At 42.5% G+C, this 16,769-nt stretch overlaps 1 protein-coding gene across 1 annotated transcript; it reads left to right on the top strand.

Moving 5' to 3' along the window:
• Positions 1-513: 513 nt before the first annotated feature.
• On the top strand, positions 514-16,588 carry LOC114509116 (pancreatic secretory granule membrane major glycoprotein GP2-like). The gene is made up of 11 exons (XM_028527231.2): positions 514-566; positions 1,657-1,786; positions 4,955-5,395; positions 6,885-6,995; positions 9,046-9,257; positions 9,732-9,880; positions 11,056-11,301; positions 12,142-12,304; positions 13,425-13,509; positions 14,724-14,768; positions 15,756-16,588. Exons 2-11 carry the CDS (start codon positions 1,693-1,695, stop codon positions 15,812-15,814), a joined length of 1,605 nt encoding a protein of 534 aa, XP_028383032.1. The 5' UTR covers positions 514-566; positions 1,657-1,692; the 3' UTR covers positions 15,815-16,588.
• The last annotated feature ends 181 nt before the right edge of the window (positions 16,589-16,769 follow it).

Below are 16,769 nucleotides of genomic sequence, written 5' to 3'. Positions count from 1 at the left end.
ACTAAAAATGAAATTGCCTTTTGACCTGTCAATTCCATTCCTGGAACTATACCCTAAGAATCTTGAAACACCAATTCAAAAGAACCTATGTGCCCCAATGTTCATAGCAGCACAATTTAGTTATTGTTTTTAATCTCTTACTGTGTTTCATTTATAAATTAAACTTTATCATATGTATGTGTGTATAGGAAATGCATAGTATACATTGGATTTGGTACTATCAGTGGTTTCAGGCATCTACTGGGGGTCTTGAAATGTATCCCCCACAGATAAAGGGGAATGATTGTATTGCTATTGCTGATAAGGAAATGTACATGAAGGTGAAGCTGCTGCGAGTGTTTATATTGGAATAGGTGACTGGGAAAGGGCCTTTCTTTCATCATCCTCAGTGGGAAATCACTTATCTTACTTACAGCCAACAGTCTTGGATTAACTCCAGACATCCCTCAGCACCAATGGTTCAGAGCCACGTGGATGGGGCATTATAATAAAAGGACGGTTCATGGTAGGCCTCCATTTCCATGACTGGCCAGAAGAGGAGGAACGCTCTGTGTTCTCACCCCAAGGTAAGTCCTGATTCAAACCCCACGAGGTTTTCTCCAGATACTGGGAATCTGCTTAGGCCCCAGACCCAGGAACTTGTTAGGATCATTTGTTTCTAGAAACTTTCAGAACCCAGAAAGAGGTTTAGACTCTGGCCTTTGCCCATTGCTCCAGATATCACTCTGTTACTAGTCCTGGGGGCTTTCTCATAACATTTTCATGATATCCCTTCCAGAAATAAGTCCCTTTCTTTAATCGTGGTCTTCCCGAGGCTGTAAGAAGCCACGCAAGGATTTCTCCATTCAATGAAAGGGTTTTCCAAAAGAGAAAGTGTTCATAATTTGAGTGTTGGTAGGCTCTTTGCAGCAGTGTTATTCTACCCATCCTCCTATTTATTTATATATTTATTTCTCAAACCTTTATTGATCACCCTCGTATGCCACACACTGTGATAGGAGCAAGTGATAGGCTCAGCCTGACATGGTACCACTTTCATAGAAATGTATACTTTAGAGGACATATCAAGGGGCTCTAAGCACAGTGCCTGAGGGGCAGAATTAAGAAAGGCAGCCCTTACCTTTTCAGGTATTCACAGCACCACAACCATTTCCTCCACCCAATTTCCAAAAGTCTTTACCTCTACCTGTGTAGAAACCAACCTGAGACTTTCAAGGACAATCTGCAGTGCTGGCTGGCTCTAAGTTTGCCTTGTTTTTCCTTGCTGTCCACCTAATGGCAAGCCTTTTTTTCCTATTACCCCATATCCTTTCTGCAAGTCATACCTGGTTTTGAACAATATGATCCTTTATCAAGGAAGTCATTTGTCTGCTTATGTGGCCTTAAGCAAACAAAACTTAAATTCCTGCACAGTACTTGTGCATAGGAGGGGTTCAGTAAATATTTCTGGGATTCATGTTGCCTGAGTCTTAGTTTCTTCATCAATAAAATGGAAGCAATGATTGTACCTTCTTTGGAGGGTGGTTCAAAACCAGCATGCAAGGGACTTAGAACAAGTTACGGTGTTGCACTGATGTGAGTTCCCTCATTATTCTCATAGTTAGAGGAATGACCTCTGTTACCCTGACCCATATTTGGGTCTTTCCCTTCCCCTAGCTACACAGAGAGCCTGAATGCCACTGAGAGACCTGCATGTCTCAGTTTTTGAAGAGGATGTTGGGCTCTTATGTCCTGTGGTTGGCCTTGGCCTCCTGCATTCTGATCCTGGCTTCCGCAGAGCAGCAAGGTGAGTGCTCACCTGGCATCTCAGATGCCCTTCAACACCTGGGGAGTGAGCAGGGAAATGCAGAGAAAGCAATTTTGGGTCAGTGAGAGGAGCAGGAGATTTGGAAACGAGAAGTCAAGGAGAATGAAAGAAGCCAGAATTGAGTAACTATCCCACAAAGAGCCAAATGAGAAATGCCCCCAGCAAGGAGAGTGGGAACCAGTTAACATAACTTCCATGTCCAAATATGAGATCAGAGAGCCTAAATTTATGAGGGTACGCATAACATGGTCACTCTGTGCCCTGATTTTGGCAAGTGACTTCTTCCTCTGAACCCATTCACATATCTGTAAAACTAGAGGGCTACATTTAGTGTTCTCCTGTGGTTCTTAAAGATGTGTGGATTGTGCATCGTAAATGTTTTTGGAAAGGGTCTTAGGGTCAAGAGTAGGGTGAAACCTGTTGAGGAGGCTAGGAGAGTAGTGAGGAAGGAACTTGGCTCATGGCCTCCCTTGGGAAATTCCGATGTGTGAAGGAAATAATGCAAGAAAACAAGTGCAGAGACTCCTTTCATAAAAACAAGTACATACATAAGTAAGGCTTGAAAATCTTCTAAAATTTTCTCTAATGTGTATCATAAGCATATGATCCTTCATACATATTGAGTTCATCATTTGGGCATTCACATTATTCAACAAATCAGAGCTAAGGAAGAGAACTAGCTTAGACATCCCAAGTACTGTGCTTGGCATTTTACACCTGTAATCTCATTTAATCCTCCCACAATCTTTTAGGGTTTTATTTGTCCTTGACTTCTAGCTTCCAAATGGGACACACATATGCCAAGGTGACTATGGGGGTGCATGACAAACTTTTAAAGTATTTTTTTAGTGATCTATGTTTTTCACATATATTAAACAAATATAACTAGTACATCATAGCTATAGCACTACAGATTTTATTTCTTGAAATGAAATGAATTTATAAAGAAAATCATTGAAAAGATATATGAAGTAATAAAGACAAGGAGCCAGAGGTATGAAAAATGTCATCATTCCAGGTGGCTGGGAATGGATGAAATTTGAGGACCACTAGCTCACAGGTATTATTTTGCAAAAAAGTCTCCTGGAGAATTTAACCACCTGCCAAGGTCATCCAGACAGCAGGTGTGGAGCTGGATTTAAACCCAGACTGAGCAGTCTGTGGTCCCCTCCCTCATTCTGTCTTTTCACACATCATAATCCCTGAATCTGGTAAAAACCGTAAGGTCAATAATCAGAAATAGGCTTATCAGATCAGTGGTTCTCAATTTAGCCCTGTCTGGAGACAATATGGAAAGAAGAGTACTACTGACATCTAGTGAGAAGAGCTTGTGGATTCTGCTAAACATCCAGCAACGCATAGAATGGCTCCCAAACACACAATTATTCAGTCCAAAACATCAATAGTGTCGGGGTGAGAAAATTTATGTTAGATCTGTAACTGCTGATAATGGGAAAATCCCTGTGATATATTAAGAAAAATATGCAAGTAGGGAAAAAAGTTGTACAGCATTAAACCCATTTTTAAAAAAAAAAAAACACCTATATTTTAAACATATGTATGCAAGGTGTTTGAAGACTCTACAACAAATTTATGGTTACCTCTGAGGATGGAATGATCTTATGAGAACTTTCATTTATACCTTATTTACTTTAATGGCATTTGAGTTTTTTCCAAAAAGTCAGCATTACATTTATAATGAGGAAAATAAATATTGGTCAGATAGGACGACAGTGTGTGATTGAACAGGGGAGTGCTGCACAACCTCAGGGCAGGGCTTTTGCCAGTGGAAATCAGGCTCTTCCACAGGATTGTGGAGAAAGCATTCCAAAGACACATACACAGGAGACTGTGCTATGTCAAAATTTGAGTAAAAATAGAAGCACATCCTTGGTTTGCAATGATCCATCACTCTTTGTCCCACCACAGAAAAACAGCACAAGATATAGAGTCAATGTCCAGAGACTCTGTGCCATATTAAAGCTCAGTTCAGTCCAGCATCCAGCTTGTGTTCCCTGTTTCAATCTGTTGCTATGCTGATGTTTTCAGGGTCCCATCTGGAGACTGCATGTGGAGTCAGCTTGGCCATTGGCTATGTGTTGGCTAAGGCCACATGGCTATGGAGCTTATATTTCTATTTATGTATTTATATTATATTTCTATTATATAAGCTGCCATTTGGGATGGACCAGGTGCTTTTCCAAATGTCCAGTTAAATTCCCAAGTTTTTGCAGGTTTTGGATGGGTCCACACCCCCTAGCCAGATTTACAGGCCTGTATGGTTCAGCACTTCCTCATGTACCTTCTCAAATATCCAGTATCAGAGTAGGGTAGGGAAAAATGTTAATCTCCTTGGAGGAGCAATGCTATGATACCTTGAGGTGTGGAGCTATAGTTTCCTGGTGAAGCAAACAGGCTTATGCTCCCCTGTTTATTAGGTTCAATGTCTAATTCCCTTTGCTTCCCCTTTCTTAAAATAATTAGCTAACACCTATGGTAACAAAGTTGATCAGTCATTTGTAAAAGCACCTGGTCTGTCCCAAACCCAGGCTAATATAATCCCACAGGAACAAAGAAGTTCTCTCTCTCTCTCTCCCTTACCCACTTGGTAACACACTCCCTGTGCATTCACACATTCTCTTTCACCTGGGAGCATGTGACCATGTGGGGTCTAGCTGCCAGGATCCATGGCAGACTGCACTAGCAACAAAAGTACTAAGCTTTAACATGAAGCAGAAACTCTGGACACTGGCTTTTGTTTTGACCTTGATGAGAACATGGTTGAGCTTTCTCCATGGCAGGACAGACAGAAATGAAAAATTGGAAACCCAGGGGTCTATTTCTACTTGGCCACACCACAATCTCCCATGAGTGGGTCCTTGGAATGCTTTCCAGTGGTCATGATCCCTTGGAAAAGCCACCAAGCTCAATGTGCATGGTGGAAATCTGATGTTCTTAATGGCTATAAAATACTGCAAAACAGCCTCATTATTATTCAGATTCCAAGGTGTTGAAGGCTTATATTTAATTAATGGGTATATGCCTCCTTAGGATTCTTAGCACATCTAGAACAGAGTGTATCTATGAATAAAAGTTCTGTAGGCTCTGGGGTTGCTCAGTAAACCCAAGCACATTATTGCTTTCCAGGTTACAGAAATGCCACCACCATCAGTGCCTATGGGCTGGATTTGGAGTGTGGCACTCCTGGGGCTCCAGAACCCCCACTCTGCTTTGACTCCTGCCAGAACTATACCCACCTGGATGATCCCTCTCGAAGCACAGAGAATACAGAAAGAGCCCAGAAGTGTGACAGGGACCTGCAGGGCTGGTTCCGCTTTATGGGAGAAGGAGGAGTGAGAATGCCGGAGACCTGTGTCCCAGTGTATAGATGCCAGACTGATGCTCCCATATGGCTTAATGGGACCCACCCAACCCTTGGGGAGGGCACTGTCACCCGCACTGCTTGTGCCTCATGGTCAGGCAACTGCTGCTATTGGAACACTAAGATTCAGGTGAAGGCCTGCCCGGGTGGGTACCATGTGTACTGGTTGGAGGGCAGCCCTGCATGTAATCTGAGATATTGTACAGGTGAGTAGCAGAGACCTTGGAGGCAGCTGTGGGACAGGATAAGTGGAGCGGGTTAAGAGGAGACTTAGCAGAAAAGCATTAATGCAGTTCTTGCCAGTTACTGTCTAGCTGGAAAATCCACTTCTTTCACTTATATGAGAGACTTTTATTAGTACTGTTTTTCACTGTGGAAAGAAATCCAATTTCTTTCACAAAAGTGAACATTGAAAACAGTGGTCAGGGTTTGCTTTGCAGGGGCCATTATAGAGATAGTGCACACCCCAAGCAGCAAGAGTGGCCTCACCAAGCTTCTTTCCCAGGATTACCAGGTCTTCCAACATCTCAAAACCAGGAATTCAGTTTCCAGGGTGAAATCACCTGAAAAATACATGTTTCCTGATATCCAAAAGTAGAGTGCTTCTATGAAAATTTTTGTCAGCCAAAATGAGGTAAAGCAAAGAAGCAATTACCATTAATATACATGGAAAAATTTTGGAGCATTCCTAGACCCCACAGATAACCTACCAAATCATATCAAATACACTTAATTACATCCAATTTTATATTAAGCATAACACACTTACAAGCTGTCTTAGGCTTTTCAGATACCTTATGTCACATGCTGCTAATGGATCCACAAAATAAGTGGAGGTGAAATACAGATGCTCATAGACACAGTTCAAAGCAATAGTGGCTTGATGCTGAGATGCCAAGTGCAGTTCCTGGAAAAGAAGCTTGGTGAGGCCACTCTTGCTGCTTGGGGTGTGCACTATCTCTATAATGGCCCCTGCAAAGCAAACACTGACCACTGTTTTCAATGTTCACTTTTGTGAAAGAAATTGGATTTCTGTCCATAAGTGAAAAACAGGTACTAATAAAAGTCTCTCATATAAGTGAAAGAAGTGGATACCTGCATATATCCATGTGTATAGCATAATATTAAGAACTCAGGCTTGTTTGGATATAGATTTCATTTGGATAATTTAATTTGCTTCTCCAAGCTTCATTTTTTTGATCTGAAAAAAAAAATGTATAATGGCAAAAATAACTAATGTACAGTGCTTATAATGTCCTTGCTCTTATCCTATGCACTTTAGACTAGTAAGTCATTTAATTCACTCATCAACTCATAAGATAAATATTATTTAATCACCCAAGATGACAAGTTTGGGGCATAGAGAGAATAAGCAGCTCTCCCAACATCACAGAGCTGGTACTTGAACCCAGCACTCTACCACCATGCTACCTTGTCTCATACAGTTATCATGAGAATTGAATGAGTTAACACATGGAAAGTGCTCAGATCAGTGCCTGCCATGTTGTAAGCGTTAAGATGGAAGCTTCAGGTTTTTCATTTCACTGGACCAGGAATCAGGAAATTCAAGGTTGGGGCTTGACCCAACCTTGGGCAGGACTTCTGAGCCTTGGTAGAGTGACAAGGTTGGCTTTGAGGGCCTCAGGTCCTCCTTGCTCTGCATTCTGATCCCCTTTCTCCATACCTCATGCCCAGACCCTTCCACTGTGGAGAACAGGTGTGAGAAGGCCTGCCGCCCAGAGGAGGAGTGCATCTTTTTCAATGACACCTGGAGCTGTTCCTGTAAGCAAGACCTCAATACCTCTGGTGAGCAATTTAATGGCCAGCGCAGTGGGCACCATGTTGGGTGGGAGCTGACCTGAGCAGGCACAGAAGGAAGGAGGGAGCTTCAGACAAGGTATAGACCAGAGTCAGTGGGGATGGAACTAAGGTTAAGGAATGTGAGTTATTAGAGCCAGTGGGTTTTTAATGATGGGGGCCAGGGATGCAAAAAATTTTCAGGCATCAGGAAGCAGCTCTGGCATGGATGGGCTTGACCCATGAGGGACAGAGGTACTGAGGATGCAACTCTGCACATGTGGGAGCTGTGTTCAAACACCTACAGAGTCTACACATGAGGGACATGGGCAGACTGCTTTGCTAGTCCATGAAGTAGTTCTGGGAACTGGAACTGGTCATCTACCCTCTCTGAACTTTAATGTCCCCATCTGTAAAAGAGGAATAATATATTAATAAAAATACTCATTATAAAGAGCTATTGTGAGAATTAAATGAGAGTAGTCCAAATGTGTAGGCTCTGGAGGTGATGGGTTTCTTATCCCAGGAGGTAAGCAAAGAGCAGCAGATAAGCCATGGGAAGGGATGGTATAGACAAGCCGTAGTCTCTCTTAGGACTCTAATGAGGGCCTCTGACTCTTGGCTTTTGGCATAAGCATGCCTTCCTCTGAGCAAACTCCCACTACCTATGAAAGAGAGAGGGTCCTAAACAGAGGGACAAGAATAAGCAGAATGCACTTGGAAAACTGGTATGGAGTGTGGATGAGGTGGTGCTTATGTGCCTGGCAGGAGCTGCATGGGATAAGGGGCAGGAACAGGAAGGGAATAGCCATGGACACTGGGGAGATGAGACCTCTGAGGGTCAGGATGGTTTCCTGGGGTTTGGGCCATCACAGAATCAGATGCTAGGCTTTGCAGACATCCTCCCTGTACCTGGGTGGGTTTCAAGGGCATTCTTGGCAGGTCCTTTGGCTGACTGGATGAACAAGTGGCCCTTCACGTCTTCATCCATGGCTATTCAGTGGGTTTCCATTGCTTCCAGACATCATCCCTTCATGATCAGTCTTTGGATTGCTTCTCTATCTTCCACAGTTTCCCCTGCCTTCCTACATTTCTGTACCTCTGAACACTGTGCCTATATGAACACACCATCCTCTCTCCCATGACCATACTTTGCCTGTGCTGTTCCCTTAAACTTCAGTGCTCTCACTTGCTTTATTCGCCTGAAAAACTCTTACACCTATTAAGCTCCAGGCTTCTCTACATCCTTCTCTGACTGACCTGACAGACTCAGATAACTTTTCTTGTGCATTTCCTCTGCGCCTAGAATATACACCTATTAGCACTTTCATCATACTGCATCATAATAAGAGGTTGGCATTTTTGTTTTACAGGAGACCAACAAATCCTCATGGACTGAGTCTATGGTTCCTTTATTTTTGTGTTAAGTATTCCCAGCACATGGGGAAGCTCATTAGTAAATGAATGTTAAATTGATGCAATCATGAATGCAATAGGAATTGTATTTTTCTTAATTTACTATGTCTCCCTTATCAGAATGTTAGTTCTATAAGGGTTTGAATTGTGTCTGTTTTGATAATTATTATATACCCTGTGCCTAGAATCTACCTGACAGGTAGTAGAGTCTCAAGAACTATTTGTTGAATAAATGTTGGATGAATGAACAAATGAGAGAAGGAATGAATGAGTGAATGGTTGAATGCATGCAATGGCTTGAACCAGATCAAGTGCCCTGGCTTCACAAAGCCAGGAAATGGGAGTAGTGTGTATCTAGCTTTAATTCTAGCATGGAAGATGGGACAGTCCTGATTACCCAGGACTCTAATCCCTGAGGAGAACTGGACATGGAAGCTCACGCCAAATGTGCACATTAGATACTTAACAATCTCAGACCAGGGCCTTCTTTGCTAACCTTGCCTACTGTAACTCCAGGCATGATCCTACCTGGTTCCAAGCTCCTTCTAGTCTACCTAGCTTCCTGATGGGCATGGTAGCTTTTCTAATGCAGGGAATGTGGACTGTGCCCACTGCTTCCAGAACCAATCCTCCGACTTTTCAGATATCCATAGTTTGCAACCTCAGCTGGAATGTGGGGCCACAGAGATCAAGGTGTCATTGGACAGGTGCAGGCTGGAAGGCCTGGGTTTTGGAGACGAGGTCAGGGCCTACTTGCAAGACCAGAAATGCAACAGCATCATGCAAAGAGAGGAGAAGAATTTGATTTCTGTGACCAGCCCCACTCAGGCTAATGCCTGTGGAAACATTTTGGAGGTAAGCAGCATTTACACCACTGCTACCAGAGACAGGGAGCTGGGCTGGTGGAGACCATCTCAATAGATTTGAGACTTTGGATCTCTTTGGATCTCTAGGGGTATGTGAAATTGTACATATTGGTCTAAGTAAAGAGTTTAAGCTTAGAACAGATCTGATGCTTAAGCAGGACAAATGCAAACACTGATTATGCTTATTTTAATTTGGGGTGATTTGCAAGGGATTGGCAGAGGAGTAAGTATAGTGATTCCTAACTTTTTCCCAGGCAGTAGTATTTTGATCTGGGGTCCTCACTCCCTTTTCCACACAGTGTCAGTGCCACTGGGGGAGGAGTCCCACTTGTCACCTTGAGATCAGAAAACAGGGTGGCAGCATGATTAAAGCCCTGATTGTAGAGTCAGACAGACCTGAGTTCCAGACACACATATACACATGTCCACATAAATATATATATGGTATTGTTTTTAAACAAAGAGAAATGAAACCCATGCCATCTACAAAAACACTCTCTCCTTGGTCAATGAGTTCATCATCAGAGACACCAAACTCAACATCAACTTCCAGTGTACCTACCCGCTGGACATGAGAATCAGTCTCCAAACTGCCCTGCAGCCCATTGTAAGGTATGGCACCAACCCTTGTCCCTTTACCCATAGACCTGACATTGGTCACTCTCAATTCATGCACAGTTTATTATGTTTGTCCACAGAATGCTATATTCCTTCTTCAAGATCTTCCATTCTTCCAACTGTTCATTGTACAAAATTTGTTGATTGTATATTAATGTTTGATGCAATAGACAGAATATTTTGTAGATATTAAAGATGATTTTGATGTATATAGCAACATGGAACAGTGTTAATTAAATATACTAAAGAATAAAACCATGACAATTTTATTTATTTTGAGAAAGAAAGACATTAACCAACTAATTGAATCAATAATCATACATGAGATAAATGCAATGTATAGGAGAAACATGGGGTACTATGGAGTTAGGAATCAAGGGTCCCTGACTTAATTGTAGTGGGTGAGGGGGTGGCAGAAGCAGAAAGGCTTCCCTGGAGATGTGGGATTTAAAAGGGACCAGCTTTGATTAGAAAAATCTTCATCAGAAATAGAACCAAATAGAAATTTGGGTAAGATTCCATTCAGGCAGGGTTTTTGTCTGTTGCCTCTCCCCCCAATCACAATGCCAGGAAGGAGGCCCTGTTGAATGAGTTTCTCAGCACTTTTAGACTTGCCAGAGGATTTTAAAAGAGTGTCAGAAATCCACAGTTCCCTTCCCATCCCCTCATTACCCATTGGCTTCCAGAATGACAGGATTAGAAGGATCAGACATTTTCTAGTTTCACGGTTCTTAGACTGTATAGGGTTGGGGTCCAAGATTCATAAAAAGTAAAAATTAAAGCCATTAATATTGTTAAAATTGTCATATTACTGAAGATTGTGGGGTGTAGGGAAGAGATCTGCTGGTAAACATTGTGACCCCATAGACCTGGTCCTAAACCCCACTCTGCAGATGAAAACACAGAGGTGTGTACTTGGAGTAAAGGAGATGTGTGTGATCTGTGAGGCAGGGAGGACTGGTGAAAACTCTGGAGACAGGCTCATCTATTTGTCAAGTGTAGTGCCTAGAAGATAGTAAGTGCTTATTTAAATGAATGATTAAGTAGTGTCTTTAGGGATTAACATATACTTTCACCTTCACAGTCTTACACATAAGTGGCACTTGATTTATTTTGTTCTCATGGGTTAAAACCTGATGATTCCAATCTTGTGGTTTTCCATCTCTCAGTTCCGTGAACATCAGTGTGGCTGGGGAGGGAGAGTTTACTGTCAGGATGGCCCTCTTCCAAGACCAGAACTATACATTGCCTTATGAAGGAGCTGCAGCTGTGCTTTCCACTGAATCCATGCTCTATGTGGGTGCCATCTTGGAGAGAGGGGATGACTCCAGGTTTAACCTACTGTTGAGGAACTGCTATGCCACACCCACTAAAGACAGGACTGACCCCGTAAAATATTTCATCATCAGAAACAGGTATCAAACATCTGTGGGATTATCTTTTCGGGGGGAAATGATAACCTCATCCCTGCCTGGCAGTTGTGTAAGTTGGCTCATCTTTTTTAGAAAATAATTTGATGTTATATTTTATGATCATACCCTTTGACCCTATAATATCACTCTTGAAATTGTAGCCTAAAGTATTAATATAAAGTAAGTGGGCAGGGTAAAGAAATGCTATTTTTTCATTTTGGTATTTTTTATAACTTTGGCAATAGGTTCATTGTTCAAAATGGGGCCTCTGTTAAATAATGACAGACTGTTATACAAATGTTAACACTGACTCATCAACACAAAAACAGTATTACTGACTACTGTTAACTGGCAAAAACAAAGGTAAATGCAAATCTGTAGATCATTACTCAAGTCATGGAATAATACTAGCTAATGTTTATCCCTGAGTTTTGTCTATGTGCTAAGCACTGTACTAAGCAGTGTTCTTGGATTATATCAATAAATGTTCACATCAACCCTAGGAAGATGTCTCTATAGATAAGACAAGTAGAGCTCAGAAAGATTAAGTAATCTGTTATCTGGAGAACGGGTTGGGCTGAAACTTGAAACCAGTCTGTCTCAATCCAGTGACTATGCAGCCAAAACACTTAAACCACACACACTTATAAATAACATCTTGGAGAACACCTAGAGAAATAGAATTTGATGTTTTCAGGATGGAGGGAACCTGGGGAGCTGTGTATTTCTCTCTGATGCTGCTTTTATACTGGACACAGATAAAAGATGCAGTCAAGGGACTCAGGCTTCCTGAGCTGTTCTAGAAATTTGGAAATTTGACTCTTGCCTCTGTCACCCTTCCAGCTGCCCAAATCAACATGATTCTACTATCTACATGGAGGAGAATGGGGTGTCTTCTGAGGGCCGGTTCTCAGTTCAGATGTTCATGTTTGCTGGAAATTATGACCTAGTTTTTCTGCATTGTGAGATTCATCTCTGTGATTCCCTTAATGAACAGTGTCAGCCAGTGAGTATATCTTTGGACTTTACTATTCAGAGTCTGACATCGGGCCTGGTACCTGGTGAACGGAAAAAAGGAAGGGAGAAAGAGAGGAAGAGAAAATAAATTCAGATAAATGAAGAAATGGACGGGTAAATGAATGAGAGGAAGGGAGAAGAAAAGGAAAGAAAAATGAATGGATGGATTTTAAGCCTCCAAAAAGCCCACGTATAAGCAATTATTGTGTCCCTAGCTGAAGAATCCTGTCCACCAGGTTTCCCTGCCATAAGACATATTTTAGATGACTATAATAATAGTTGTCTTTTTTGTGCTTACTGTGTGTCAGGCACTGGACTAGAACTTTCATGTGCCTTGTCATGTTTAATTCTTACAATAACTTTTCAAGTAGATTCTTTTATTGACCTCATTGTACAGTTGAGGAAACTGAGGCTCAGAGAAGTCTCTTATTCAAGAGCCAAGAGTATCAGAGCTATAAAGTATTAGATCTGTGATGTGTCCCAGTTGTCATGTGACTCCAGTGCTAATGGCCTTAACCCCTTTCTGACACTGCCTGCCCATATTAGCATTTGTTGAGTGTTTACTATGTGTTTGCATGTTGCAAACATATCTCATTTTAACCTTCCCAGCCAGGAAGGTACTATTTAATAATAGAGAAATAAGGTCATTTGTCCCAAATTAGTCAGCTAAGAGAGCGAAGATGAGGTTTTTTTTTACTTGACTTTTTATTTTATTTTAATGTTTTATGTATTTATTTACTTATTTATTTTTAGAGAGAGGGGAAGGGAAGGGGAAAAGAAGGAGAGAAACATCAGTGTGTGCTTACCTCTCACATGGCCCCCACTGGGGACCTGGCCTGCAACCCAGTCATGTGCCCTGAATGGGAATCAAACCAGCAACGCTTTGGTTCACAGCCCACACTCAATCCACTGAGTTACACCAGCCAGGGCTAGAGATGAGATTTTAACCCAGGTTTGTTGCACATGCATGACAATAAGAACACTCTATATTGCAATAACCACAGCATCAGAATTAGGGCCATATGGTGCATGGGCCTCATTCTCAGGCCAGACGTAAGTAGAAATCATCCTTTATGTTTTGATGTCATGAGAACTCTCCATTCCCACAGTTTTGCTCAAGAAGCCAACTCCGCAGTGAAGCAGTGGCAATCAACCCAGACCTAGTAATAGATTTGGGACCCATCACTAGGAAAGGTAAGTGGCCAAGTCCTGGTGATAAACCCAGTGGTAAAGTACTGACAGTTTACCACAGACACCTAGAGTCACCAACCTAACAATGTAGAGCCTTTTCTGTCTCTTCAGTGAAGCCTCAATCAGTGAATTTATCTCTCCATGACATTCTCTGGGTAATGATAACAGCATATTCCATTTGAGCTGGGCCTCCTGTGTGCTAGAGAATAGGCTAAGCACTCAGTATCCATTGACTCACTTAATCTTTACCTGACTATGTCTTTTATGGGTGAGAAACCAAAGCTAAAAGAGATTAAGTGACTCATCCAGGATACCCAGATTGTGAGTGACTGAAGTTAGGATTGAACCCAGCTGGGTCTGATTCCAAAGCATGTGTCATTTTCATTATCTTTCCTACAAGATCCCTATAACTCAGTCCCTTAGTGGTGAAGGCTTACTCCTAACACAACTTTGTTTTCTGGTGAATGACTGTTTCTCAAAGTCCAGTTACAGTATTCTGGAGCATGGTGTAGAGAAAGCTTTCCAACTGCTCCTCAAATTTATATACATCCTGCACATGAGTTAGTGGTACTGTATTGGTTTTTATTCTCACTGGAATGAAAGAGTCAAGAAACCCAAAAGAATAAAGCATTTTTTGTCCTAAAGAAATTAGGATACAGTAATGTTATAGTAGTAGTAGTAACAGAGCAACACTTTGTGGCTGGCACTATGCAAAACACATTTATATGCATTATCACATGAAATGCTCACTACAGCATAAGGAAGTAAGCATTATTACCATTTCCATTCTCAAGGTGAGTTACTGAGGCTGTCTTGCAAAGAAGACTCTGCCCTGAGTTGTCCTGTCCCTTTACTAAGTCCTCAGCTGGAAGTCTCATGTGGTGTTACAAGGTAGCTAGGGGTTAGGAACTTCCACTTTGGAATAAAACAGGCTGGGGTTCAAATTCCAGCTCTGCTACTTACTAGCAAGGATAATTTGACAAGTCTCTTGACATCAGTAAATCTTAGCCTTTCCATTTGTCATATGGGTATGAGAATACTCTAAGGTGAATTAAGTTTCCAGTGCATGAAACATGTTTAGATAGGTACCTGCCAAATACTAGATGTCTTCACAATGTGGTGGCCAGATCCAAGAGAACTCAGAGCAACTATGGCCATAGTGCCACAGCCACTGTAGTATGCCTGAGGAATCCCTCACCTTCTACTTTTGTTGCCAGGTGCCCTGTCTCTTGGTGTCATGAATGGAACCCCTACTACTGCAGGTATCTCACTTTCTCCTGCCTTTCCCACCCCTTCCTAATGCTCTCTCTTCCCTTTTCTAAATTTGGTATATACTCATTGAGCCCCTTTTAGTAGGCAGGCCCTGTGCTGGAATCTGTGGACACTAAAATGAATCAGTTTCAAAACTAGTTCTGGAAAGGCTCACAGTCTAGCAGGGGAGCCAATCATTTAGCAACAAATATTTATCAAGTGTCTACTGTGTGTCAGGCATTGTTCTAGGCACTGGAGATATAAGGATGAACAACAGAGTTCAGGTACTTGTCCTCAGTGTGGGAAACTGACAATAAAAAAGCAAAAAGCTACTTTAGAAAGAAAAGAGGGTAATGTGATAGAAAGTCACTGATGTGGGTAATAATGCCTCATATACTATAGAAGTTTATTTCTCTCAGATATAAATAAAGTCCAGAGGCAAGCAACCCAGTGCTAGTAGGGCAATACCACAAAGTCATCAAGAACAGATTCTTTCCAGATCCCCCTCCACCATCTCAGGTCTCACTTTCATGGTCCAAGGTGACAGCCAGAGCTCCAGTCATCATGCTTAGGCAGCAGGATGCAAGGAATGTGGAAGAAGTCACTGAGTATTATGAAACATTCCTGGTGGGTGAAAGAGCATGGAGAATCATGTAGGAGATTGTAAGGACCAGGTCTAGAAATGGCATTTATGATTTCTACCCATATCCCACTGGCCAGAATCAGTTACAGGGTCCCACCTACCTGCAAAGGAGGTGGGGAAAGTACCTTCCAGTGTGCCCAGAGTAACATGAGAAAGTATTTAATTATTACATAGTTTTTTTCCCCCAATCACATGGCCCTTTGCTACCTCCCAGGGGCTGTAACTTAGACCAGATATTAAGGACACTCTGCTTTTGTCATCCTTGTGCAGCAAAGGGTGGGGATAGGGGGGCAGCTCGCTTTGGCTGATGAGTTCCAAAGCCCAACACCTGACAGTCATCTTCCTTGCATTTCAGGGTTCCTGGTGGGCTTTTCTGTGCTTCTCCTGCCTGTCCTCCTAGCTGCGCTCTTCTGAGCTCAGCTTGGTACCTGGTCCTCTGGCGATGGCTTCCAGTCACTCTTCAGCTCTGTTGGACCTCTCTCCAAATCTGTAAATGTCTTAGTGTTAACAGACTCCAGGCTGGGCTGGGTTTGGGGAAAGGGAAGAGCTTCCTCTTGGTTGACCTTCTCAGTGCCTCTGTATTCCTCTTTCTCTTGTGGTGGGGGCTCTGTTGGCCTGGCCTAGCCTGGCTTTCTCATTCTTTAGCAGTTTTTTGAAAGCAAATTTGCTGGGTCCTCTGTGGCTTCAGAGGACCTCAGCCTTTACCAGAAGTGTATCATGCTTTTGTCACTCCAAGAAAGAGGGGCCATGTCACTGGGGAAAATGGGAGTAGGATGAGCTCCTTAAAGAGGCACTTCCCTTGGCTCTACTTCCTGTTCAGACTGCTGGTGATTTCAACAGACTGACTCTTTCTTTCACCCATATCTTCTGATGTATTTCTGCCATGGGTTCAACTATCACCATGGGGAGTTATTGTATAGGGGACACTTTTGGAGACTCAGCTCCAGGAAAGACTGGTCCCTATTGCTCCCCTGTTCTCCACCATACTGCCAACTTACTTTGATGTGCCTAGAATTACACAAACTCTTACCCTGGGATCTGGATGCTGAAGGAACTACCTGATTTGAGTGCAGAGACTACCACCTCTGCTGTAAATAGTGGTGCTTTTCCCCTGAAGGGCTAAGTTAGGAGTCCCAGAAGAAAATAATGCATCGATTTTGCCAGAGGGATAAAGCAACAGAAGCCTGAGAGATGGGTGAAGCTACTTTCTGAAAACCTATAATGATCCCTCACAAAGCCTTCACAAAGCATTCCTTTTCCACAGGTATACATGGTTCCCTCCAAGTTGGCCTCAGGGAAAATGACCAGATCAAGGCCCAGCCAAGACAGGGGTCAGGGTGAGGGAGGAGACCTTCCAACATGCAGACTT

The sequence above is a fragment of the Phyllostomus discolor genome, chromosome 3 (genome assembly GCF_004126475.2).
Source record: "Phyllostomus discolor isolate MPI-MPIP mPhyDis1 chromosome 3, mPhyDis1.pri.v3, whole genome shotgun sequence".
NCBI classification, from domain to species: domain Eukaryota; kingdom Metazoa; phylum Chordata; class Mammalia; order Chiroptera; family Phyllostomidae; genus Phyllostomus; species Phyllostomus discolor.
This window is presented reverse-complemented; position numbering and strand designations above follow the sequence as displayed.

Coding starts and splice junctions, on each gene's coding strand:
- LOC114509116 (XM_028527231.2), top strand. CDS start 1,693: ATGTCTCAGTTTTTGAAGAGGATGTTGGGCTCTTATGTCCTGTGGTTG. Junction 5,396..6,884: donor TAATCTGAGATATTGTACAG/GTGAGTAGCAGA, acceptor CCTCATGCCCAG/ACCCTTCCACTGTGGAGAAC. Junction 14,769..15,755: donor TGGAACCCCTACTACTGCAG/GTATCTCACTTT, acceptor CTTGCATTTCAG/GGTTCCTGGTGGGCTTTTCT.